At 38.2% G+C, this 23,969-nt stretch overlaps 2 protein-coding genes across 3 annotated transcripts in view; both read right to left on the bottom strand.

Annotated features, from left to right (window-relative positions):
- Positions 1 to 733: 733 nt before the first annotated feature.
- Positions 734 to 13,782, bottom strand: BDH2 (3-hydroxybutyrate dehydrogenase 2). The gene is made up of 10 exons (XM_010129892.2): positions 13,725 to 13,782; positions 11,973 to 12,053; positions 10,338 to 10,416; positions 6,209 to 6,305; positions 5,566 to 5,674; positions 4,332 to 4,392; positions 3,595 to 3,708; positions 2,998 to 3,056; positions 2,207 to 2,299; positions 734 to 1,005 (listed from the first exon to the last, which is right to left on the bottom strand). The coding sequence occupies exons 2-10, from the start codon at positions 12,042 to 12,044 to the stop codon at positions 952 to 954; spliced, it is 738 nt and encodes a 245-aa protein (XP_010128194.2). The 5' UTR covers positions 12,045 to 12,053; positions 13,725 to 13,782; the 3' UTR covers positions 734 to 951.
- A 3,475-nt stretch (positions 13,783 to 17,257) lies between these two features.
- The window catches only part of CENPE (centromere protein E), a 37,873-nt gene continuing 31,161 nt past the window's right edge, over positions 17,258 to 23,969 (bottom strand). For both annotated transcript variants that reach the window (XM_086746947.1, XM_086746948.1), the window contains exons 38-44: positions 22,480 to 22,701; positions 21,668 to 21,871; positions 20,374 to 20,486; positions 19,792 to 19,889; positions 18,942 to 19,104; positions 18,233 to 18,495; positions 17,258 to 17,355 (exon numbers count right to left, since the gene is read on the bottom strand). In XM_086746947.1, the coding sequence (XP_086603073.1) occupies positions 17,258 to 17,355; positions 18,233 to 18,495; positions 18,942 to 19,104; positions 19,792 to 19,889; positions 20,374 to 20,486; positions 21,668 to 21,871; positions 22,480 to 22,701 (1,161 nt within the window). The remainder of the gene's footprint in view (positions 17,356 to 18,232; positions 18,496 to 18,941; positions 19,105 to 19,791; positions 19,890 to 20,373; positions 20,487 to 21,667; positions 21,872 to 22,479; positions 22,702 to 23,969) is intronic.

The raw sequence follows: 23,969 nt of genomic DNA, 5'->3' as shown, positions 1-23,969 counted from the left end.
TGTGCTATGATCTACTGTCTTTCCAGATTTTAACACCCTAACTTGCCCAGGATCTGGAAAATGAACACTGCGGTTGCACAAACCGGCTGTGCGTGTACATGTCGTGCAGGGAGGTTCACGTGCCCATACACCATGTATCTACAGCGTGTTTGACTGTCTTGCACTGTCCACTTTGGATCCGTAAGTGTTGTCAGATATGGGACATTCTTTTAAACAATTCAGGGTTTTTCTACAGCTTTTAAAGTTCTAAAACATTTTGCTAATTATGTAGAGAGCGGAAAGAACTTGGTAATTTGCACAGCAGAATGTGCTTTCAAGTACAATTTGCAACTAGTATGTTCTCTAATATCTAGAAATTTCTGTCTAAAATAGAAACATCTGTTACCAGTAACAAAGTTGCTCAAATCTTCAAATTTGCTATTATTTCTGCTTTTTTTTCCTGTTTAAACTGAACTTAGTTCAGGATTCATTTGGCTGATTTAGTAGTAGCTGCTTCATTTTTCTCTGGATAGTCTGTCAATGCTAGTAGGAAATCTAATTGAATGTTTTATTTCCAAATACTTTGCAGGATGAGAATAACAGTAGTATTTAATTCCTTTCACTCAGATTTGCTTAAAACACAACTCAGATTTTGTGCCTTAAATAATATTCTTTGCCCTCTGAAATCTTAAATGTTAAATTGCAAGTGTTAATTTGCAAAATTTCATGGTTTTGGAGTTACAATAACATGAAGGCATGTGAAGTATGTTTTATTCCAGCACTTTACTATTTAGGGAGAAGTGAATTAGTAAGATCAATCTAGAAAGAGATCATATAGCAGTAAAAATGCACCAAATTTGTTTTGAAAGACATCATGAGTGATCTCAATCTTTGCAAGCTATCTCAGCTGAGAAACATACTCCTCATTTTTCGCTTTTCATAGTACGAATTTCGATTTGCAGGTAAGGTCAATCACAAGCTCCATCCTCCATCAATGATCAGTTCGTTACCAGTCACGTAGGCAGACTGAAATTACATAAAAAGTAACAATAATTTTAACTTATTTTTCATGGCTATTAGTTAGAGTTACTTTAAGTTAAAAAAACTGCTTTATTTTTAAACAAATGTGGTTTTTCTGTTTTACAAAAACAGCCAAATAAATAGAATACAAACAAACTTAGAAATGGAAGCCTTTCACCCAACTGAAGGGAGTGTAGCAAAAGTACTATTAGAGGCATTAAGATGAGAATGCATCCTGAGCCTACAAATTCATATAAGCTAGGCTTCAGATATCTTACCTGCAGAAATAATACCTCACACTATGATGTTATTAGCTTTTTTCAGTTGGGCAGAATTAACCGGATCAGTCAATAATTATAAGGATTGTGCAGATAGCGACATAAGCAACTCAGCTGTCAACATTCTTCTCTGTATGTCAGTACTGCAGCATACCGGAATTCTGTCTACACACGGTTGAAAACCTTATGACCAGACTGGAAAAAGTTAGTAGCTTTACATAAACACTAAAATCAAGCTGAAAATGAGAAATATATTACTGATAAATAGCAATATTAAGACTGAATTAATTCCATTAAAGTATTGTGTTATGCTCAGTAGGACTTCTGGACAAGTGCAGAGGAACCCAGTCCAATTTTAGATTCATAGTAAATTTATAGCATCCAAAATAACTTTGATGTGTGCTTATTAGTGTTGGTGGTATTTGCAGTGGTCATTAAGAGTTTGGTTTTTAACAGCCTCCATGGGTCTATGTTTTCTTTATGCTGAAAGGGTGGATTCTCTCTGAGCATTAGTCCTTTTAGCTAGTCTCCAGCAGTTCTACCCAAATATTTGCTCTTGAATAGTGAAGGTAGGTGGTAACTACTAATTCTACCTCCTTAAAACATGATCTAGCTGTGGTGCAAACTTGGAAAAGCAGACAAGCCCTTTTCTCCTATTTTTCAGGATGTTCTGAGGTCAGTCAGTTTGCTCAGATAACATGAAACCACCAGGCTACAGTGGTAGCCATAATTACCTTAACAATCACTGACAAAATTCAAAGTACTTTTTGTATCATAGGTTGAACTTAGTAAAAGATGGTCAGTTTTTTAATTTTTGTAATAATCCAGCTTAAAGGCAATATAAATCCTCCTAAAACAAAATCTCTCTATCGTGAACAGCAAAGTGGCATGGGTTTCTGTGACAGGAAATTTCATAGTTCCATACTTACTTCATCCGAGGCCAAGTACACAAAGAGATGGGCCACTTCTTCAGCAGTAGCCATCCTCCCAGTCTTCTGTCTGGCTAGAAAGTCTTTCAATGCCTAGATATACAAGAGCATTTGGTATATCAAAAATATAAAACAATTATTTTAACCTGATTAGTATGACATGTACAAAGCAGTACTAGAAACAGGCCACAAGTCATAGCTTCCTTTAGTACACTGAGTAGGGAATTTATGTTAGAAAAAGAAATTAAAATATTAAGTGGTCTGAATTTCAGGTTGAAAAATAGTAGGAGACTGGACCTAAGTCTCTGGTTCCAGAACAAAGTCAACGTAAGTACTTCTTGCTTTGGTGGCAGATATTCCCAGGCCCTTCAAATGAGGGCTCACAGTTCTCTAGTCAGTATGGTTAAGTATCCCAAGTAATTTTGGGATACATAGGCCAGAATGTCATTTCTATCATGGTTTTGCACTAGTTTGTGGCTGTCACATGCCACAAAATGTCTCCTACTTTTGCACTAGATAGTGTAACCAATGGTTGCAATTGCTTCCATAGATGACAGATCCTCCGTATTCACTAAGCGACAGTATTCTTCTGAGGCATTTTAAGACTTCTGTCTTAAGAACAAACTGACCAAACTATCAAAGGAGACACTACTGTTATGCTGTCATTGTTACTCTGAAATAGGGGACTTTCTTGAATATGGGGAGGAGAAGCACTGTCCATTTGTTTTATTTTTTTAAAGGGAGTTAAACATACATACGCTCATGATCAAAGTAATAAATTGCTTTCTCACCTGTTCTGGGTTAGGCCGGGCTTGGATTCTTTCCTGTAAAGATGGTGTGTCAACAGTTCCTAAGCAAAATGTTAAATTCCATGTTAAAAACCAACTGCATCAATCATGACCAAAAAAAAAAAAAAAAAAAGGAAATTCATTGGTTCTGTTTGTATGTCTTAACACTTGTGTTTAACTTCATAATACAATTCAGGAGAAAGACCTCAAAACTATTAACATAGCATAGGATTCTAAATTTCAATAAAAGGCAAGACTTTTGAGAATTAGATTCAATACTTTTCAGATGGTTAAACAATGGCTATCCTGCTAGCTAGCCCTTGCCTGCTTTTAACTGCCTAAACTATCTTTGAAAACCAACATTCAAATACTGTAATGCATATCTGCTGTGCATGTGCTGCGTTAACAGGCTAAACATACAGCTTAACGATAAAAGAAAAACTTTTCTATTTTAAATCTCAGAAACGTTTCAAGCATGTCCTCTTAGATTGCTGGCAACTTTAGTTGCCACCTGCAAGTCTATTCTTTGTTAATAATGTCAAACCAAATTGGGCCTTCCAGCATCTGCTCCTCGTTTACAAAATAATAAAGAGTACTTACCAGGACATATGCAGTTGCATCTGATGCCTTGTTCAATGAAATCAGCAGCCACAGACTTTGTCAGGCCAATAACCGCTGCCTTTGAAGTACTATATACGCATCTGTTCACCACTCCTAACAGAAGGTCAGTGTGAAGGCAGCACAGAAACATATTAAAAAAAAGAAAAAAAAAAAAAAAAACGAACAAGAGAGCCACATTTGTACAATATGCACCTGCTTCTGGACCTGCAATTTCTCCATAAGTGTGGGTTAACTAGAATGCTGTCAGAATTCTACTTATGCACACAGAGCAAAGCACACAATCTTTCAACAGCACAAGTTTAGGGAGTAGTCTAGAAAAGTTCACCAGGCAAACAACGATGTAGGAATAGCAGAGGCTCATCTGTTAGTCACCGTCAGGTTTCCCTGGGAAGCATAGCTACAATGCTTAAACAATTTCTTCATTGTTTCTCTGAAGAACATCTGTTGCAAGATATTACTGGAAGTAATTCCATTTTAATTAATACAAACTGGCAAAAAGGATGCTACAAAATATTCAGGACAGATTCAAAAGCTCAGGAGCAAGGATCTTTGTTTCTGTAATTTTCTGTGTCCTTTTGTGTATGTACGAGTCAATGTGTTCACTTTAATTGCATCTCTCCACAGGATTGGCACTGCAAATTCAAAGTTGCACAATATTTATTCTGCATTCCTATCATTTTAAAGATTTATATAATGAACTCTAGCAGGCTACTGACCTTTAATGCTGGATGCCACAGAAGACATATTTATAATATTTCCAGATTTCTGTTTCAGCATCTGCAAAAGAATACAATGTCATTCAAATGCAAATTATTTTGTCATCTGCAAGTCAAGCAAAACAGCCCATAGCAACCTGCAGAACGGCCCTACATGCAGCGATACACAGGCTAACAAAGGTTAATTAGTATCAGTAGGTGCTTTTCTGATCTATTGACTGAAGTAGTAAATCAGAATCTGAAATTCTCATTAAGTTCTCTTAAGTCATCTCAGGAGCGAAGACTGTGATAGAAAGGACTTTTTCCCTACATAGCCATCTCTGAACCATTGTCCTCTTGTCACCACAGTAAGTTACCCTACAGAGACATCTGCTCATGCCATCTACCAGTGCAGTAATTCATTTCTGCATTGCTTTGGAGAAGACTAAAACACAACTTTCTAGCATCTTTGCATTGTAGCTTAATTTCTTTAAGTTATAATCTTTTCAGGAATCCTCAAATCTGAGATGCCTGAAGTTGCTATAAAAAAACCTTTGAAAATTAAGATCGGCTAAGAAAAAAAAATAACAAACCCAGAAACTAAGTAAACAAAAAGGACTGGAACAACATTGAGAAGCGTAGTCATCATCCAGAGATGGTCACAGCTTCCACTTCCAGCCTTTGCATTTACAGGAATACAAACACCTTATTCAGCCCACAAGGTTTTGTAGTCCCAAACCTAGTTACTGTGTCAGACACAACCAAGTGCCCTCGAGCTGCCAGACTAACTGAATTGTTGTTCTGGTACAATCAGCATGTTGCCATCAGTGGCACTGAATTGCTTCACAAGATAGTGTCCAGAGTTCCATAAAGTTCAAGTTAACACACATTATTCACAAATATTTTGTAGCAGTGGTATTGTGCAGCTGTGTGCTATAGTATAATATGGTAGCACTGTATTGCAATGGCTCCCTCACTGCTCTGCTTTTGAAGGATTTTAGTTACAGATTACACAGGGCAAGCCCCCTGAATTATTCTTCTCTACCGTATCCTTTAGACAGATTGTCTACAATGCAGGGATTACACAATGCAGAGAATGTTTTAGAGCAGGATCACTACAATCTAAGGGCCTCCCCTATCCAAAGCTGCATACTTCCAGTTTTATCTCAAATCCCACGATGCCAGTGGCAACAACAGACTTCTCCCACTTTAAACATAATGCAGAGACTAAAAATCATGAGCAATCAAGCCTTACCTTAGGAAGGAATGTCTTGATCATTAGATACATGCTGCGGACATTGAGGTTCATAGTGAAGTTCCAGTCTTGCTCCTCACACTCCAGAATGGTTCCGTGATGAACAAACCTTGAATAAGTGCATGAAGTGAATTACTACCTACGGTTTTCATTTCTATGGCTTTCAATGCACATTTTTCCATTACTATTTTTGCAGCAGCTAGCTCTTCCAGCCTTGAAAAGGAGGGACAAGAGCTCTTTTGAAGCAAGCAAGCGACAGTGTATTTCTTCTGACGAGTATCAGGGACACAAGGCAGACTTGATACGTGCAAATAAATGCTTGGCAATAGGGAAATTTAAAAAAAAAAATCTAAAAAACCAGAACATTAGCAGTTGCTCACTGTTGTATTAGGAGGGCCAAAGCCTTCAGTATAGGGCTGCCACAGAGTGGGAAAAACATAAATTGCAGAGCCATTCTGTCTTGGACTGGGTAACATGGCTGCACACAAAAAGTTCAGTTTTGATGAAAACTCGTGGAAGTTTGTATTAAAGGTATAAAATGTATGAAACCAACAGAAATAAAGTGTGTTTAAGTAAAATAGAGTAATTTTGGAGAACAGAGAAAACTGGAAAAACCCAGTAGGATCAAAGATAAGCTGATTACCCTGCAATGTTACAGAGGACGTCAATCTTTTCAATCTCCTTTGCCAGATTTTCTATCTGCTCCTTTTTGGTGACATCCAGAACCCGTATTTGAATGCCTAGAAAAACATGGTATTTGGTTCACTATATTTGGCTACAGATCAGCAGTTTATTTTTCTGAAGTGCTGAGGACTGCACTCACAATTCAAGTCAGTGGCTTGCCAGGAACAGTCTGCCCCTCAGTGGTGCACCACGATATGGAGAATCACTGAGTGAGAGCCACATTTAATCATTAATTTAGTGCAATGGTTAAACTGGGATAGCAATGGACAGCATGTCATGCTATTCAAAGTTTCAGAAGGGAATTATAAAAGATCAACTGATTTGATTGTCATACAGCATCACACAACTGGATGAGCTAACATCATTTACTATAAAAAATATTTTGAGTAAATTTGAATTCCACTATACTCCCAAACTGAAGAAATAATTAATCAGTGACACAGACAGCGGGATCAAGTGCACCCTCAGCAAGTTTGCAGATGAACACCAAGATGAGTGGTTTGGTTGACATGCCCAAGGGATGGGATACCTTCCAGACAGACCTTGACAGGCTGGAGAGGTGGGCCCGTTAGAACCTCATGAAGTTCAACAAGGCCAAGTGCAAGGTCCTGCACATAGGTTGGGGCAGTCCCAAGCACAAATACTGGGGGATGAAGGGATTGAGAGTAGCCCTCCTGAGAAACTGCTAGGTACTGGTGGATGAAAAGCTGGACATGAGCTGACAATGTGTTCCTTTGGCCCAGAAAGCCAACCGTATCCTGAGCTGCATCAAAAGAAGGTCAGCAGGTCGAGGGAGGTGATTCTGCCCCTCTACTCCACTCTCGTAAGACCCCACCTGGAGAACTGTGTCCAGCTCTGGAGTTCCCAACGTAAGAAGGACATGGACCTGTTGGAGCGAGCCCAGAGGAGGGCCATGAAGATGATCAGAGGGCTGGAGCACCTCTTCTATGAGGACAGGTTGAGAGAGTTAGGGCTGTTCAGCTTGGAGAAGAGAATGCTCTGGAGAGACCTTATAGTGGCCTTCCAGTACCTCAAGGGGGCTTACAAAAAAGACAGGGAGAAAACCTTTAGCAGGATCTGTTGTGAAATGATGAGGGGTAATGGTTTATAAACTAGAAGGAGGTAGATTCAGACTGGATATAAGGAAGAAACCTTTTACAATGAGGGTGGTGGAACACTGGCACAGGTTGCCCAGAGAGGTGGTGGATTCCCCATCCCTGGAAACATTCAAGGCCAGGCTGGACGAGGCTCTGAGCAGCCTGATCTAGTCAGGGATGTCCCTGCTCCTTGCAGGGGGGTTGGACTAGATGACCTTTAAAAATCCCTTCCACCCAAAAGATTCTACAATTTACCCGTATAATCACAACAAGCTTTCATGCCCATTATTACAGAATAATAATTACTTTGAACTAGTTCATGTGACACATACATGCACAATCCCATTACATGCCATCTATCCATGTGCAGTTGAGGATACTATGAATCAGCTTTATATCATTTAATTAATGAGGAAAAGTGATTTTGCATAAGCCATTAACCCACATAACCTGGAGTGATATCATAGCAATCATTTAATTGCAAAAACTAAGCATCATATTTGGAAGCTTGTTTATAATTAAAGAAAAGAAGGCTTGGAATCTCATTCATTTCGCTATAAGTGTTTACTTATTTCAGCCTCTGACAGCTGTCACTGTCAATGCTTATAGCACTGGCTGTGCCTGTGCCATACCCTCAGGAAAGACACTGATAATTAAAAAAAAAAATCCTTCTGTTTTGTTCAGAGAAGTTCTCTCTGAAAGACTGCGAAACATATTTACCATAAAACAGGGATAGGAGCAACTCTTCTAAATGCTTTTTGACAGAATCAGTCCCTCTAACAGAACTGCTTTAGGGCCAGCCACAGCAGGGCCATCCCCAGGGCAGAAGTGAAAAGAGCAAAGCAAAAGAATGACACTTCCAGATGTGCTGTAACAGGATAGGATATAATTTATGTGTTATTCTACCTTGTTTTACGTAAGTAGCTGCCAGCAATCTAGCACAACTGGATCCTCTCACCCACGTCAAGTCTGAATCCTTCCTAGGGAGTAGGCACACTGCATGATACGCTTTGCCTGCACCCTCACTTCATATTGCACGTGAAGATCGAGCTGTGCCCTCTTCTCAGACACATGAACTTTTAATCCAAAGAAAACCTGGGTGAGACAGGGTGTACTCCAGTAATTCCCTCGGCGGGTACAATCAGGTTCCTGGGGCGCTATGACCTGCTGCTGATCACCCTTTTGCCACAGTCTGGTCACTGCATATCCTGCATCTAGCATGGAGGCATATGTAGTGCAGAACACACCTGTGCCCAAAACATAGTTTTTTACAAGCAACTAGTGACACACAGTCTAATAAATGTCTACAAGTACCTATTGAGAGATTGTAGAGAAGACTGAGCCAGACTTCTCAGAGGCCCACAGTGGAAGGATAAAAGGCAACAGAAAGAAGCTGGAACATGGGAAAGTCTGACTGAGTATAAGGTGTGTTTGGTTTTGGTGGTTTTTTTCCCCCTCTGTTTGAGATTTTTTGTTTGTTTTAAAAATATCATTATTACTTTAAAACCACAAGGGCAGTTGCACTGGGCCTACAAAGGTTGCTGAGGAAATTCCTTTCTTGAAGGTGTTCTGAACTTGGCTCAACACAGCCCTGAGCAACCTGCACAAGCCAGAGCCACTTTGTGCAGTAGGCAGGACTAAATGGCCTCCGGGGTCTCATCCAACGTACATGATTCTATCAAATACTGTAAAGCTGTCTGTAAAGCATCTTAGTGATGTCTAAATTAGGGGAGAATTTGATTTGAAATGGATAAAAACTTGTTTCTTTTGAAGCCAAACTGACAACTCCATAAGCAGACTTTCTATGCCTTAGTTAAATGATAGAGACATTTTTGAAGATATTTGTGTATAATGATGCAATTAGACTACAGGCTGGTGATTAACATCAGCACTGGAATTAGCTCTCCTGGATAAAATTCAAAAGACCACAATGTGCCAAGCCTTGATGAATTATAGCTTAACTAATCGTGTGTCAAAAGAATGGAAATGGCTGAGTATATGGAAAATCACCTCTTTTCTTGTGAACACACTAGCAGAGGGAAAAATGCACAGTTAAAAATACAACACTTTCCTAAACACCCTCAGAATTAACCTGGAAAGTCCTAAAGTTCCTAAAGAATTACAAAGGGACTGCTTGTAGTGAACTTCAGCCAGTAGAGACCAATATTCACTCCAAAAGCTGTGCCAGGGAAAAGTATTTTTGTATATTTGACTGTCACTCTGTAATAGGAATTCATTAAACCCACTTCCTTCCATGAAATTAAGTTGGAAGCATTTTCAATTGTAAATTATATCCAAGTCTTACTTTTTAATTTCAAGATTGAAAAAATATTTTTTAATATAATGTTCCACACTTGTATCACTCGTGATTAAGAAACGCAGCTATGCAAAACCTGCTCCTTGAAGTGTGTTCCTGCGATATCAGTAGGAAAACAACCTTCAAGTCTGAGCATTTGCACAAACAGAATAGGCTTATCTAGTGTTGGCAGAATTAGTTTCTGAAGACATAAGAATTCTACTAGACAGCTGTTCTTTTAATGTGTTCCTTAGTAAGTACGGACCATGGAAATGCAAGACACTAAATCTACTTTTGCATAACTGGATATTAGTTCTTGTGATGAGAGAAAAGCATTCCATCCCTTTTAGAGCGGTATGTTTGATAATTAGCCTGGTGATCTCAAAAGGTAACTAAAATGAGTGCCATTCTGGGAAGCAGAAATCAACTGCTTCTGTGACACAAGGAAGTCAAAGTTATTCCACACGTCTGGAATAAAATTCTGTCCGATATGCTGACATCGCAGTACTTCACATGCTAAGTCTCTCCCATTCCACACTACAGAATAAAGCAATGCCAACATCTAAAGAATTAGTCTAGATATTTTCAGGTTTTTTTCTGGCGTTTTGAAGTTTGCCTTATCCTCAAATGGTATTTCAGCCAGTCTACAACAAAACTTGCAAGAGCTGAACCAATGCCTATTGCGCATCATTTACCTGGGTATTTCTCCAGTTCTTGCAGCTTAGACTCATTGACGTCTGTAGCAATGACTTTGGCTCCTTCTTTAGCAAAAGCCTGAAGAACACAAGTTAGAGAAATAGTTCACATTTAGATAGTCCAGATCTTATAAAAAACAATTTTTTTTTCTACTCATTTCCTTTTTGTCTTGAAATAAGAGTTGGCTGAAGGCAGCTGATCTCTCTCTTTTCATTCTGGGCATGTCAGGAAGTAATGGACATCAATTACCGCACATCCTAGAGACAACTAAGTAACTATACGCAACATATGACAGACTTAAGACCTTTTCCTTAAAGTAAGGAAACCATAAATAACAGTAACTACACTAAGACAACTGGGATTATTATTATCCTTATTAGCTGCATGTGCACTAGCAAGCATGTTACAAACACATGGGGCTAGAATTGTCTTTATTCCTGGATTTAAATGAAGTTACGGGATTTGACAGATAAAGGCAGGACTCAAAAAAGGAAAGGTGGTGTATAAACTTTATGAAAATCCTTTGCATCCAAATCATTGGAATAGAGCAATATTAAAAGAAGTGTGACTTTTCTTTGATATTTAACCAAAGATATCACTTCATTCTTGATGCTCCCCTCAAACCTGCTTTCTCTGCATTGTGATTACTGATAAATCAAGAGCTACACTAGCAAAGTAACCTCCATGTCAAAAGTATTCTGACATCTCAGACTGTAGCCGTTAATCTTCAAAATAAGCGTCTCAAGTGCAGCTTAAGAGGATAGTAGCACTAAATACACCAGCTGCCGGTGGCTTGTTGGGTATTTACAAAGTGAGGTCACCAGGAAAGATACCTATTTCTTTGACTGAGTGTTTTAATTTAAGTGCCAAGATGAGCAGTTTTCTGCATTCTTAACTGCACGCATGAGAAACTAAGAATAGTCTGGCAGAAATCCTATTTACAGGAGCTTTTCCTGGCTTGTTGATCACATTATGGAAACAGTGAGATAACTCTACTAGTTTCTCTACCTGCTATGGAAAAAGGAAGTAGCAGGGGAAGAACAGTCAAAAGGAACTAAAAGTTAACCAGAAAGTTAAAATATATATTGAATTCTGTTTAATAGTAATTAAATAAAATTTGTAAAGGATTTCTCACAGTTATTCATTGTGAACAACGTTGTGGCTGTGCTGTTAGTATCACATAGACTTGGTTACATCAACTATTAATGTAGATAAAACATCTTGGCTTTACTGTAGGAGATCTTTGCAGTATCCAGCCTTACAACAGGAAATATTCCCTCTATCCTTATCTTCTCCCAGAACAAAGCAGTAGAGATATTGGTTTAAAGGCACAGCCAATACAGCCATATATTGTTAGAAAAGCAGTTGTAGCTGTTCTCCAGTCTTGCCCTTATCGTTGCCTAACGTCACCACTCAGAGCTGAAGACTTTCAGAATTCGAACAGCACAAAGCACGCATGGCACAGTACGGTGTGACTATATTATTCCCTGAATTTTCCAATGGGTAAATTGGAAAGTTCTGGCTTCATCTATGCTTTATTCGTTCAAGAAGTCCTGTTTGGTGCAGGTGTCATTGGGCAAGTTAGCTCTAGAGACCTAGCGTAGGTACGGGAGAACAAACATTTTCCAACTTACTATAGCAGCTGCTCGTCCAATCCCCTGTGCTGCTGCAGACAGCAGTATGATCTTCCCATCAAGCCAACCCATACTGCCGACCTGTACAGACAGAAAATGGCACAGAATCTTTAACAAAAAGATGAGCCAAGAACACTCCCTGGGAATAAGATGCAAATACATTACAAAAACTAGATGTGACTCAGGGTACCTCTGCCATCAAACTGTATCACAAGTTGTCCTGTTTGGCTGCAGTGGGACCTGAAGTCATCCAGGGCTCTAAGGAGGGAATTGCCTCAACTCTTTTTTTTTTTTTTCATAAGGACCTCAAAAAGATCAAAAGGCATTTGAGCTCAAAAGCCAAGCTAGGAGGTTCCACCTTACTCAAGGTGTAGGAGCCAAAAGGTAAAACATAGCCCTCTTCTGCCCAAGCACACACTTTTAAATGCTGCGTTATGTTTAAAGAATTACAGCATGTAAAGTTGCAGAAAAACAAGTAAAAGCAAATGCCATCCTCTCACTCCTATGGATTCAAAAGTTTCTAGTAGGATTCTTCATTTTTTAAGGAATAAACTACTTAATACGATGTTTTAAAGAACTGCCTAAAAACTAAAGTCACTGTGTTCTAGTCAGAGTATGATATCTGGTGTTCGTTGAATGAGTTCCCTAAAACAAAACTTTCTGCATTTTTATAATCCACAGAGCAAAATTTATGTAGCTATGAGTGTAGAAAGGAGTCCCAAGAACCCAAAGTCCTTGAATATATACATGAATCCAACATACTGAGTACTGCACTGAGAAGTTAAGATAAAGATGCCATAATCTCCCCTAGGTTAGCAGCCAACGCTATCATCTAGAGATGCTCAAATCCACGCTGTGACCCAGACTACTGAATCGAATTTAGTGTCCTACATCTTAAACTAGAATATTAATTTATCTGATTTTGACCAGAAATTCTGTTTTCTCAGCATCTTTTTCTGACAAAGTTGCAGCAAAACTAATGTTTCCCTGAAGGTTACAGATTCAACAAGTCAGACTTATGAAGCAGTTTAACTGAAAAAAAAATTCTATTCTAATACACACAGAAAAGTTATCTGTTTTGATTTCAAGTCAGACTGAATAACCAACCATGTTTCCAGATACTGAAGTCCTTCACTGTAGGTTTTTCCCCCATAACTGGGGCACATACACACAGAGAAAGAACAAAGCACAAACTGAAAGAAGAGTCTCAAAAGCAAACAGCAACTGAGATGCATCTTTCTAATGAGGGGAAAGCACAATACCTTAAAGTCACATTTTATGTTGGCTAGTAAAAAGACATCTCTTCAGATGCCTCTGAAGGTAGGCTATATAAAGTTATATGAGATTGTTTCTTTTTTAACATAACCTTTTCACGTTGTCAGGTGAAAAATACCAAGTTAACCGAGCAGAGTGAGATCATACACACAACTAGGTTGCAGTGTCTCTAATGTACCAAGCAAAACGCAACTCCCAAAACACAAAATTCTGGGAAAGGTTCTATTGATTGTAGCAAGTCCTGAGTATCTCAAGAATGCACTCTAAGTGCTCACTCAAGGCAGAGGAAGCTCACTCTTCTTTGTTGTCACATACATCTTTTCAGTGCAAAAAACCTGATCAGAGTACTTCCCCAAATCACCTTAACACTTTCAAAGCAAAAAGGACTATAAATACATTTTTCAATCAGTTCTTATGAACATTTGTGACATCGATGCCATGAAGCATTTAAAATTAAAAATTAATATAGTCACTCACCAAGAGATCTCAAACAGCTTGTTACATTTACTGACCTTTGTACAAAAGGAAGTTTTACACTGTTTTGGTTACGCTTGTTGGGACTCGTAGTCTAACTGGTGAGCGTCTCTCTACAAACGTAATTTCCTGTTGAAACATTGAGATGCTGCCATCTAGTGAAACTCAAGATTTTAAAAGTGTGATTTTTCTCCCACACAGGAAAAGACAAAAAAGCGTCACCAGCGTTAGCAGTCCGTTCTGCCTACAGAATTCAAGAAGTCAACAGGACTCCGACCAAAAAAAGGCCACAAACGTGTTTTTCCCAAGCAATCTCTCTTTAGCAATATAAGCTATTGAATTCCAAATTAGGACAATACTTGCATGATAAAATTTCTTTTTGCATCTAGTAGTTTGACTTAATCTGTCAAGGCAGAGTTAATATCAGACTGGAAAATTCTAGGACAAACTGATTCAGTTATACAGACCTAAAGCTACCCTGATGGCATTCTTAAGGTATTTGCAATCCTGCCTGAACTTCAGCTGGGCACTTTTTCCTCAGAAAAGCCATTTCTGTGGGTAAACTGGGACAAATATATACAAAGTTTGGTCATATTATCTTGTCTTGCTGCTAAACTATGATAGCTTTCTAAGGCTTTGTAAATCAACTCCCCAGTAAACAAAATCTTTAGTGATTAGGCTTTCTGAAAGCATTTGTCCTTCTGTCCCTAACCTTTTGCATGCTGAATTCAGACACAGACCTGTTGCAGTAAGTTCCTGTTTTTCAGCTCAATCATCAGACAAATCTCCAAATCTAGAAATCAAAAACTCCCTTGAAATTGTATATAAAAGAGGTAAATCTACATAGATACCTTATTTTCTCCTTCTGGAAAGAAAAAGTCAGTTGAATTCATTTATTAGAACACCAAAATGGAGGGAATGGAAAAAAAAGCTGCTGGCCAAAGGAAATATCTTTAAACTACAGTAAGAAATTGAGAAAAACCCCAAACAAACTAAAACAAAAAAAAAAAAACACAACCCAAAACCACAACCAACTCCAAAACAAAATACCCACCACACAAACACCAGTAATGCAATGTCTCCTTTACTGCCACAGCAGTAGGTACATATGAGCAATTGATTTCCTGGGTGATACGAGCAAAGCCATGGGAAGAAGGGAAGCTTCTCATTCTCTGCTAACATTGTTAGCAGAATTTATGGTTTGTTTCAACAGATGTTCACAGAGGGACTGGTCACTGGCCTTGTAGATAGCAACTTCAGCAACTTTCTTATGTCTGTAATAGTAGAAGAATGCTGCCGTGGAAAATTCCTAAGAAGTATTGAAACTTAGTTTTGCTAAGCAATCATGAATACGTATAGTGTGTGATCAGTGATTTTATTGGGTAAGCTTACGCATGACATAACTGGTGATTAGAAAAGAATGAAATTAAGAAGTTAATGCTTAAGAGAAATGTATAAAAACCCATTTGAAAAAATAAACTTGGTCTCGCTTACTCCCCAAGTCGAGTCCATGTGTCAATACACCACAAATCATATACTTATAGAATGGTTAGGGTTAGAAGGAACCTTCAAAGGTCAGTTTTTTTAGAAGTCACAGCAGCTGGCAGAGTTTTCAGCCATTCAATGTAAATAGATAGTTGGTTCTTTATTAAAAGTCTCTGAAGTACCTCCATCAGGTAAATAATCCTTGTGCAAGTCTTCCAATTCCAGTCACTGTTGAATGCTCAGGAACGTGTCAATGTAATCATTTGCTTATCAGTTTGGGTAACCCAAAAATTGAGTACTTAAGAAACCTAGCATCATTTAGAGCTTTATGCCTATAAAATCATAGAATTGTTAGGGTTGGAAGGGACCTTTAACTGTCATCTAGTCCAGCCCCCCTGCAAGGAGCAGGGACATCTCCAACCAGATGAGGTTGCTCAGAGCCCTGTCCAACCTGGCCTTGAATGGTTCCAGGGATGGGGCATCAGCCACCTCTCTGGGCAACCTGTGCCAGTGTTCCACAATCCTCATGGTAAGAATTTTTTTTCCTAATATCTAGCCTAAGTCTACCTCCTATTTTGAAACCATTACTCTTTGTCCTGTCACAACAGGCCCTGCTGAAGAGTTTCTCCCCATCTTTCCTATAAGCCCCCTTTAGGTCTTAGAGGGCTGCTATAAGGCCTCCCCCAAGCCTTTTCTTCTCCAGGCCCTAGCTGTCGTCATAGGAGAGGTACTCCAGCCCTCTGATTATCTTTGTGGCCCTCCTCTGTACCTTGTCCATGAAAGTGAAGATGATGCTCTTGCTGCAGGTATCCTTTTTAGGAATGACTCTCTCATCTCATGATGATTTTTTCATTCTTAATGGAGCTGATATCAGATTCCAAGTGACAAATTTCTACTTAGTTGGCAGTGAAGGGCATGTAAGGAAGGAAGATCTATCTTTCAGACTTCAAACACTTCCTGACAGAGAGAGATGCTGTTAGAAAGATTAATTCAACAAAACTCCAGTGACAGACTTCTGCAGAAAATAATTATTGCAGAAAGTTAGAGGACACAGACAAGAAGCATAATAATGATGTAAGTGGTGAGATTACTGTAAGAGATAGTCTTTAACCACTAAATATTGTAATCAACATCCTTAGATCATAGCACAAGGGACCAGCAAAAATTTTTTAATACTTAACACAAAGTTTATTGTCAAAACAAACCTCCTTATACAAAACATAAAAAAGCCTCACAATACAGACAAGGAGGGTAGGAAAATAGTCCTTTCTGCGGCCCTGGTTGTCTAGTTTATTTTCCATTCACTAGAGTAGCAGAAGAGTGTCCAGTCAGTTTTTTACTGTTAAAAAAAATCTAATACTCAACTTCAGATAGGAATTAGAAGTATATCAAAAGATGATGCAAAATACAAAGTTACTCTTGGCACCATAACTGGCTGAGTTGCAGAAATATTATAAGGAGTTTCAGAGGAACTCTTAATTGTGTGCCTTATAAATAGAAAATCAGTAAATTCAGTTGCAGTGTCCAGAGAGGTTAAAATTATGGTGAAAACACAGTTTCTGTGAACTTAGAGAAAGGCATAGTATAAAGATCATATGCTGAGAAACAGAAAGTATAGTTCTTTCCAATTCAACAGCACTCTGAACATACAAATACCAACCACCCAGAAGAGGGCTGTTTTAGGAATGACAGAATGAAAAGTTTAAGATCAAGAAATTTCACAGTAGATTAGTTTGTGATCCATTCCTGTTTCCATTATTTCTTCAATACATTGGCTCTTCTTTCTTTGCCATCCAAAAAACCCACCAAAGCAGAACATCAGATCAGCAGGTTGTGGGCAACATGACTGTTTTTCCATTTTTGTTCTTTTATTCCAGCTTTTCCAATTGTGGGAAGCAGCAACTCCAAGACAGCAAGGTATCTGCATGCCACCAAAGCTCTTCAGACAATTTTGTGTAAGAGGCTGATGGTTTTTGACCAGAAGCAATTATCTTTCATATACACAGATTCTGGCAGTAGCCACTGAAAAGACAGCTTACAACAGAGCACCTTTATTGTGTTAGGCAGTCAGGGGTTTTATCTTTCTCTGAAGTTCCAAACAAGTGTTTAAGATGGTCTTCTGTGGGCTCTGTTCCTGCAGGTCTTGTATCTATACAGAAAAGAACAAAGTAACACTTAGACAAGTGGTAGGAATACAGCAACTTATTCTTGACTAGTGTTTTAAGTGTCAACTATCAAAGCTTGCCTCTGAGGAGCTCTGCGTTGTGAGGAACTCTATACTATTGCTAAGTTGGCCATCACAAGAAACAGCAATGAGTTGTATTACTTCTGGAAGTCTGCCATTAATACCTTGAAAATTGGTTAACTCTTCAACATATCTGCTGGGGCCTCCTGAAAGTTTTGAGAAGCAAGTGTAACAAGGGCAGTAGCATTAATATGCTAGCGTAGATCATTAGCAGACTTCCCCAGAAGTCACCAGGCCAGATACAAGAACTTCTGTCCCTCAGCCCTACTCAGGATTTATCAAAACAGTTATTACTGCAGCTGAAACCAGGCAGACTGGCAGATTCAATGTCAATGTCAAAGACTGAAGTCCACCATGTTAAAGTTTAAAAAAAAAAAAGTAAGCCAGCAGTTAACTTTGAATAGCTTTGACAGAAGTCTGCTTAACCAATGTAATGTTAAAAAGCAAAACTTTTTAGAGCATCAGCTATCTAGTAATGATATTCTAATAATTAACTTTTTAAAGTCAGTCACCAACACTTGTTCTGCAACAAGAGAATACAAGTTTGTACACTCTTCAGGGGGTGAAGGACTCATTTAAGTTCTGTAAAGCACAAACTTCACAGCTCCAGCTGGTCCGCTCTTCAACAGTCAGCTGACTAACTATTCAAGACAATTGTATTATCAAGCAAGTTTCATGCCTGAATATAGAAAGTGCAGGGCATTTATCCTCAACTCACAGGCTACGCCTTACATTTTTGCCTCTCCAGATCTTTACAGGACAACACCAATGCATTGCGTACCTGGTAGTGTACCCAAGCCAGAATTATCAAAGAAATTTGTTGGACAAGTCAGTGGCAGAGGCTTTGATACATCCAGAGTCACAATTTCCCGAGAAACAGGTTCCTTGGAGGGTGAAGGCATTTGCTCTTTAAGGGAATATGACACTGTCTTCCTTGGAGACCTTAGTACTGTCTCTTGAGTGGTTTCTCTTGAGGATCGTTCTTTCAATTTTAGTGCTCTTTCTTTCCATTTTCTAAGTTCCTCTTTCAGTTGAAGCTCATTACTGAACAGAAAAAAACCCGCAGCATTTAAGAAAAAAAAAATTAAGGTAGTTCCTTTAAATAAGGAAAAGTTACAGAAACAGAGTTGCTGTATCTTCAGATGACATACCACAGCCATGGCAATGTAAGACCATATCTATGTATCATACTTTCAGAGGCACAAGGTTTCTTTTATTTTTTTAAGCTAAAATTCCTTCCAACATAAGTGTATCTTCTAGCATTTAAGAGATTCTTAGGACAGAAAGCAATTTGAAGTTCAAAAGCCATAGATTATATATAAACAATAAATGACTAGCTTTAAATGAAAGTTTTTGATGTGAAAGAATCTAGAAAATCTAAAATTAATGATCACTCACTTCTACAGGCCTCCCAGAAAAAAAACACTAGTGACATGCATAGTTAAATAGCAACAAGTGATTTGATGTGTGTTGATCAGCTTCATACTTACCTTAGTAGAACATCATTTTGTTTCTTCAGGTGCAAGTTCTCTTTCTGTAACTTAGCTTGTTCAGATTTTAGAAGAAGTATTTGTGTGCTCTGCACAATACCACTGCCACCACCACAAGTAAGGGGTATTTGAGATTGCTGAGGAGCTTCTTTTTCCAGCACTACTAGAAAACATTTTTATACGGATTTGTGGATTATTTGGACAATGCTTAAAACCAGATCAATATATTTTTTAGCCTGTTCCTTCCTGTGGTCTTATATGTAAAACCTCACTAGTTACAAGTGCCTTACAACAGCTATTTTTTTTAATATACAGACACACCTCTCAGTATTCACACTGCCAGGTAGATAGTAAGAAACTTAAAAGATTCTTCATTAGGCCATTTAGAGTAAAAATAGTTAGTTTCAGGCATATCATAATCCCTGGAGGTGTCCAAAACACATTGTGTCCAAAAAACATTGTAGACATGGCACTTCAGGACACGATTTAGTGGACATGGTGTTAGGTCAATGGTTGGACTTCATTATCTTTGAGGTATTTTCCAACCTTAAAGATTCTATGATTAGAACAAGCTATTAGTATGTGAAGTCAGTCAAGGAAAAAAGCAACATGAGCTACTACAACCACAACTTACACCATCACAAGTGTAAAAATAAACACAAGAACTGCTGCAATTCTAATGCAGTGTATGTGCAGCTATACGTATTTTACTTTCCATTTCATCTTCTTAAGGATCCAATCCTCCGCATACCCTTTGAAGTAAAAGGCCTGCATCTCAGAACTTTAAACAATATACCCTTAAAACTGAATGTTTAACATAAAAAGTCCCTTATATTTATGTTTGGTTTACCAGTAACATCTTGTTCTTGCTGTGCTCTTCTAAGTTCTTCTTTTAATTTTCTTAACTGTTGTTCCTTGTGTTCTGCAAGAGCTTTATAATTAGCAAGTCTATATTTGGCAGGAAGAGAGGAAGGAAAATAAAAAGAAACCCTCAGTTTAATAATTATTACAGTTGCAGGAGAGCTAGTTTTAATTTCAAAATGAGCTATCAAATACAAAAACATACTCAAGTTATATAGGTAGAACTACATAAACCTGATTGGCAGTTATATTTTAGGTAAAGTGCAGAAAGTCAAAAGTTGGAGTATAATTATTCTCTGTGTATCCCTTCATCTCCAGTGAACTAGAGTGATATCCATTACTGCTTTCCCCTCACCTTCTTTTGTCAGAGCACTTGTTTCATTTATGGCTGAACACAGGTTGATTAGAGAAGTTTTGGTGGGTGTATAGGGAAGGAGTTTTGTAACCACCCTGAGATGCATATGGTTTTTGCTTTCTCTGGAATATAGCTACAATGAAAACCTAGGACACCTTAGCCAGAAGCTAAGAACTAAGTAGTTGAGAACTGTAGCAAGGTAAAATTTGAACTTACTTCACATCAAAAGAGTTGGATTGTTTCATTCTTTCCATATCATGTTTTACCAATTGTGTTTTGAGACGATCAATTTCTTCTTTGTACAACTCAGCACCTTTATTTAGCTTTGCCTGAAAATCAAGTAAAATATTTAGTATGAAGAAAGGTTTGTTACTTAGCCATGACTTTAAGGGTTGCTTACTTTATATCTTTACTATGACCTGCTAGATTTTGCAGGACAAGACTGGGAGCAGAAGTTATCTTGGAGTAAGAACACCTACATGACCAGCTAGCACTATAGTACTAGTTGTTAACTTAACTCTGATGCAGTACATGCAATCATATTTTATCAAGTATATCTGCAAACAAGTCAACAAAAAGTCTGGGAATTTTGAACAAGTATGCAAATATATTGCATACCAAAACCAGCCCATGGCTTCAGTTTCAAAATTTAAAATTTCTTTAGATGTGTATTTCAGAAATATCACATACAAGTGATAAATTTAGATTCTAACATCATGACACGGCTACTAAATTTTGTCTCTGAAGGCTGCATTGGTAGAATGTGAAACTGCATTCTGTCATGGTTCAACCCCATCAGCCATCAAATACTATGTAGTTGCTCACTCACCCTTGCCCAACCTAGCAGGATTGGGAAGAGAATCAGGAAGAAAGGAAAACTCATGGGTCGAGATGAAAAAAGTTTACTAGGATAGCAAAAGAAGATGATAACCAAATATAGGGGTATTAAAATATACAAAACAAACAATGCACAATTTCTCACTCCTTGATGTCCCAGTGACCAATACAGCCCATCCTGAGTAGTGATCACAGAAAACGAAAAGGAGGAGCAAGCAAAGGAGCAAGAGAGCTGCCCCCTGGCCAGCCCCCACTTTTATACCAAGCATGACGTCTATGGCATGGAATACTCTTTGGCCAGTTTGGCCAAACTATTCTGGCTGTACCCCTCCCAGCTTCCTCCAGCTGCACATTAGCAAAACCTGGGAAGCTGGAAAATGGTTTTGGTCTCTTTAGCAAGAACAAATAACAGTGTATTTATCAACGTTCTTCACATAACAAATCCCATACTAAATCCAAAACACTGCAGCTACTGAGAAGAAAATTAGCTCCATCTCAGCTGAAACCAGGGCACATACTAAACAGCTGACTAGAGTATTTTGCTCTGAGAATGCCATACAAAATAATAAATTTACTTTAGAGAGCTATGTTTCATTTATAGCTGTTCTCAAGTATACTCGCTCTCTCTCTGAGATCAGAGGAGAATTAGAAAACAAAAGCATTTTGCTCATACCTGGAGAGACTGATTCTCTGTCAAGGCAGTTCTGAGGCACTTCTCTGTCTCACTGAGTTTAGCTTGGAGTTGGGTGAGGTCACTTGCTTCTGTTTTTATTCTTATTTGTGCTTGTAACTTGTTTATCCTGTCATCTCTCTCTTTGAGATTTTTTCGTACTTCATTTATTATACTTTCCAGCTTCTGAATTTTTACTTCCCCAGCCTGTTGAGATATAGCAGTTACAATTAGTTATGCTAAGAAATAACAGTATTGGCCATGTGGTCGTGTTCTTAATAAAAAGAAAAACCAAACCACACAAAACCCCAACACTATGGGCTCTACGGCAACTCTTTGTGTCTATCTCCCTGTTTTATGTCACCTTTTAGTGTTCCGGAACACTCAAGTCTATGAAAAAAGTGCTTTGAACAGGGGTAACTGACAAAAAATAGGACAGAAAATGAGTCCTCAATTCCTAGGATTAAAGACAGAATTCTTCTCCAAGTTCCAGTCTGACATAGCGAATATCATACTTAAAGAATCAGGAGTATCATGCTCTTGAAATCAATACTTCAAAACCAAATGAGAATATTTCATATGGATTTCTAAACTAACATCCATTTGTGTACAGAAAACAGGCAATTAAAATAATCACATTACAGGCAAAAGCTCAAAACTTTCACTCTCAGAATAAAAAAATGCTACAAAAGTCAAGTGCACCATAGTGTATTGTGTGGCACAGATGTACAGTTTTCAGCAATATTTTTTTAACTTGAAGTACTCTCACTTAAAAAACCAGCAAAGAAGTTTCCCTTAGAAACAAATATTGGTACCTTTGTATCTTGTTCTGCAGCCTTTAATTTGTTATGAAGCCTGTAGTTTTCCTCTTGTAAGGCAAGACTGGCAGAGCCACCAGGGGCCAGTTGTTCTTTAAGAGCGTTTAATTCCTGAAGCAACTCTTCACTTTTCTCTTTTCTTTGTTTCGATTCAACATCAGCATTTTTACAATAATTGGCAATTCTGGCATCCAGCTCTGAAGAAAGTTGAAGGAGTACCTGAAAATAAGTAGTGCCATGAAGATAAATTTTAAATAATTTTTGAATCAACTAGAAATAAGGTAAGTGAAGGAACAGGAAGTATCTTGGCCTGTATTCATTTCACATTCTTGTTTGTGTCCCATTTGAAGATGCTTGTTATCAGAAATGGAATCACTAACACTCAAACATCTGGTTTCATTTCCAAAAGAGGGGGAGGCAGGAAGGGGCACAAAAGAAGATTGCAAGTTTACCAGTATTTCTGAATTAAGTCGAACAAACACTAACATTGCAGAAACAGAGAACTATATCGGAAAGAATCATTGAATGTCAGTAACAAAGAAACACAACTATTCAAAATAGTTTTGGCTAAAGTGTATTCATTGACTGAAGTGAAACCATTCAAGAGAAAGCCTACACATCGGACTACTCTAGAAACTCATATACTTAACATGCCAGACAACTAACCTTCACACTTGACAGGAAATGACCACGTTATACTAGATTTTTGTTTGTTTGTTGTTTGTTTGGTAAAAGCTTTGATCCACATAATATTCCTGTCAGATAATTCTTCAAAAAATCCTGCCAGCATTGGGAAATCCTGAAGAAATCAAGACTGGCTATTGACTCTACAGAAGAAGTTTTTTTTAAATAGGCTAAACTTAACAGGACAGAACCGAGTCATAACATTGGGGGAAGGAAGGTGATGAGCTCTTCATACTTCAGATCAATGCTAGTTGAAGGAAAAATAGTATGAACAGACCAGGAACTTCCAGGATATGCTTTTTAGGAAGAATGTTCTTAACAACTAATCAGAAGGTAGTGGATTCCCTCCCATAATCTGGGTGGTTTGGTTTTTTTTTTTGGTTTTTTTTTTTTGAGAAGTGTTCAATACATTTAATCAGAGATAAAATCTCATTAAATCCTGTTCATGGTGCACTTAATCCTGTAAAGTGCTTTTTCCCCAAAGGAGGCAAGAGGTAAGAAGGATGAAAAAAAGAGAAAGAAAGCTGAACCACCTCTAGAATAACTGGGCCTTCTGAAGTTAGAAAAGGTGTGAGAAGATAAATTACAATTAAGTTTTAGAGATAGCTAAAGTAGTTTTGATAAAGTTGACTTGAAGAGAGCAGACAATCTTGTGGGCATAAAGCCTCGAGAAAGTGATTGCATCAGGCTGCCAAGTTCTGCAAGCAAAGACATAGAGCAGTTTTCAGCCGACAGATTCCAGAACTCAGTCTAACAACACAAACAACACTCCCCCATCCTCCTAGTTTATCGCCTGAAAGTCT

The sequence above is a fragment of the Chlamydotis macqueenii genome, chromosome 4, assembly GCF_036417535.1.
Source record: "Chlamydotis macqueenii isolate bChlMac1 chromosome 4, bChlMac1.mat, whole genome shotgun sequence".
Classification (NCBI taxonomy): Eukaryota; Metazoa; Chordata; class Aves; order Otidiformes; family Otididae; genus Chlamydotis; species Chlamydotis macqueenii.
This window is presented reverse-complemented; position numbering and strand designations above follow the sequence as displayed.

Excerpts from the sequence above, each read along its gene's own strand:
- BDH2 (XM_010129892.2), bottom strand. The coding sequence starts at position 12,044 with ATGGGTTGGCTTGATGGGAAGATCATACTGCTGTCTGCAGCAGCACAG. Across the intron at positions 2,300-2,997 it reads CCCGGCCTAACCCAGAACAG|GCATTGAAAGACTTTCTAGC; the intron begins GTGAGAAAGCAA and ends TTGTATATCTAG. Across the intron at positions 1,006-2,206 it reads TGTACTTGGCCTCGGATGAA|TCTGCCTACGTGACTGGTAA; the intron begins GTAAGTATGGAA and ends ATGTAATTTCAG.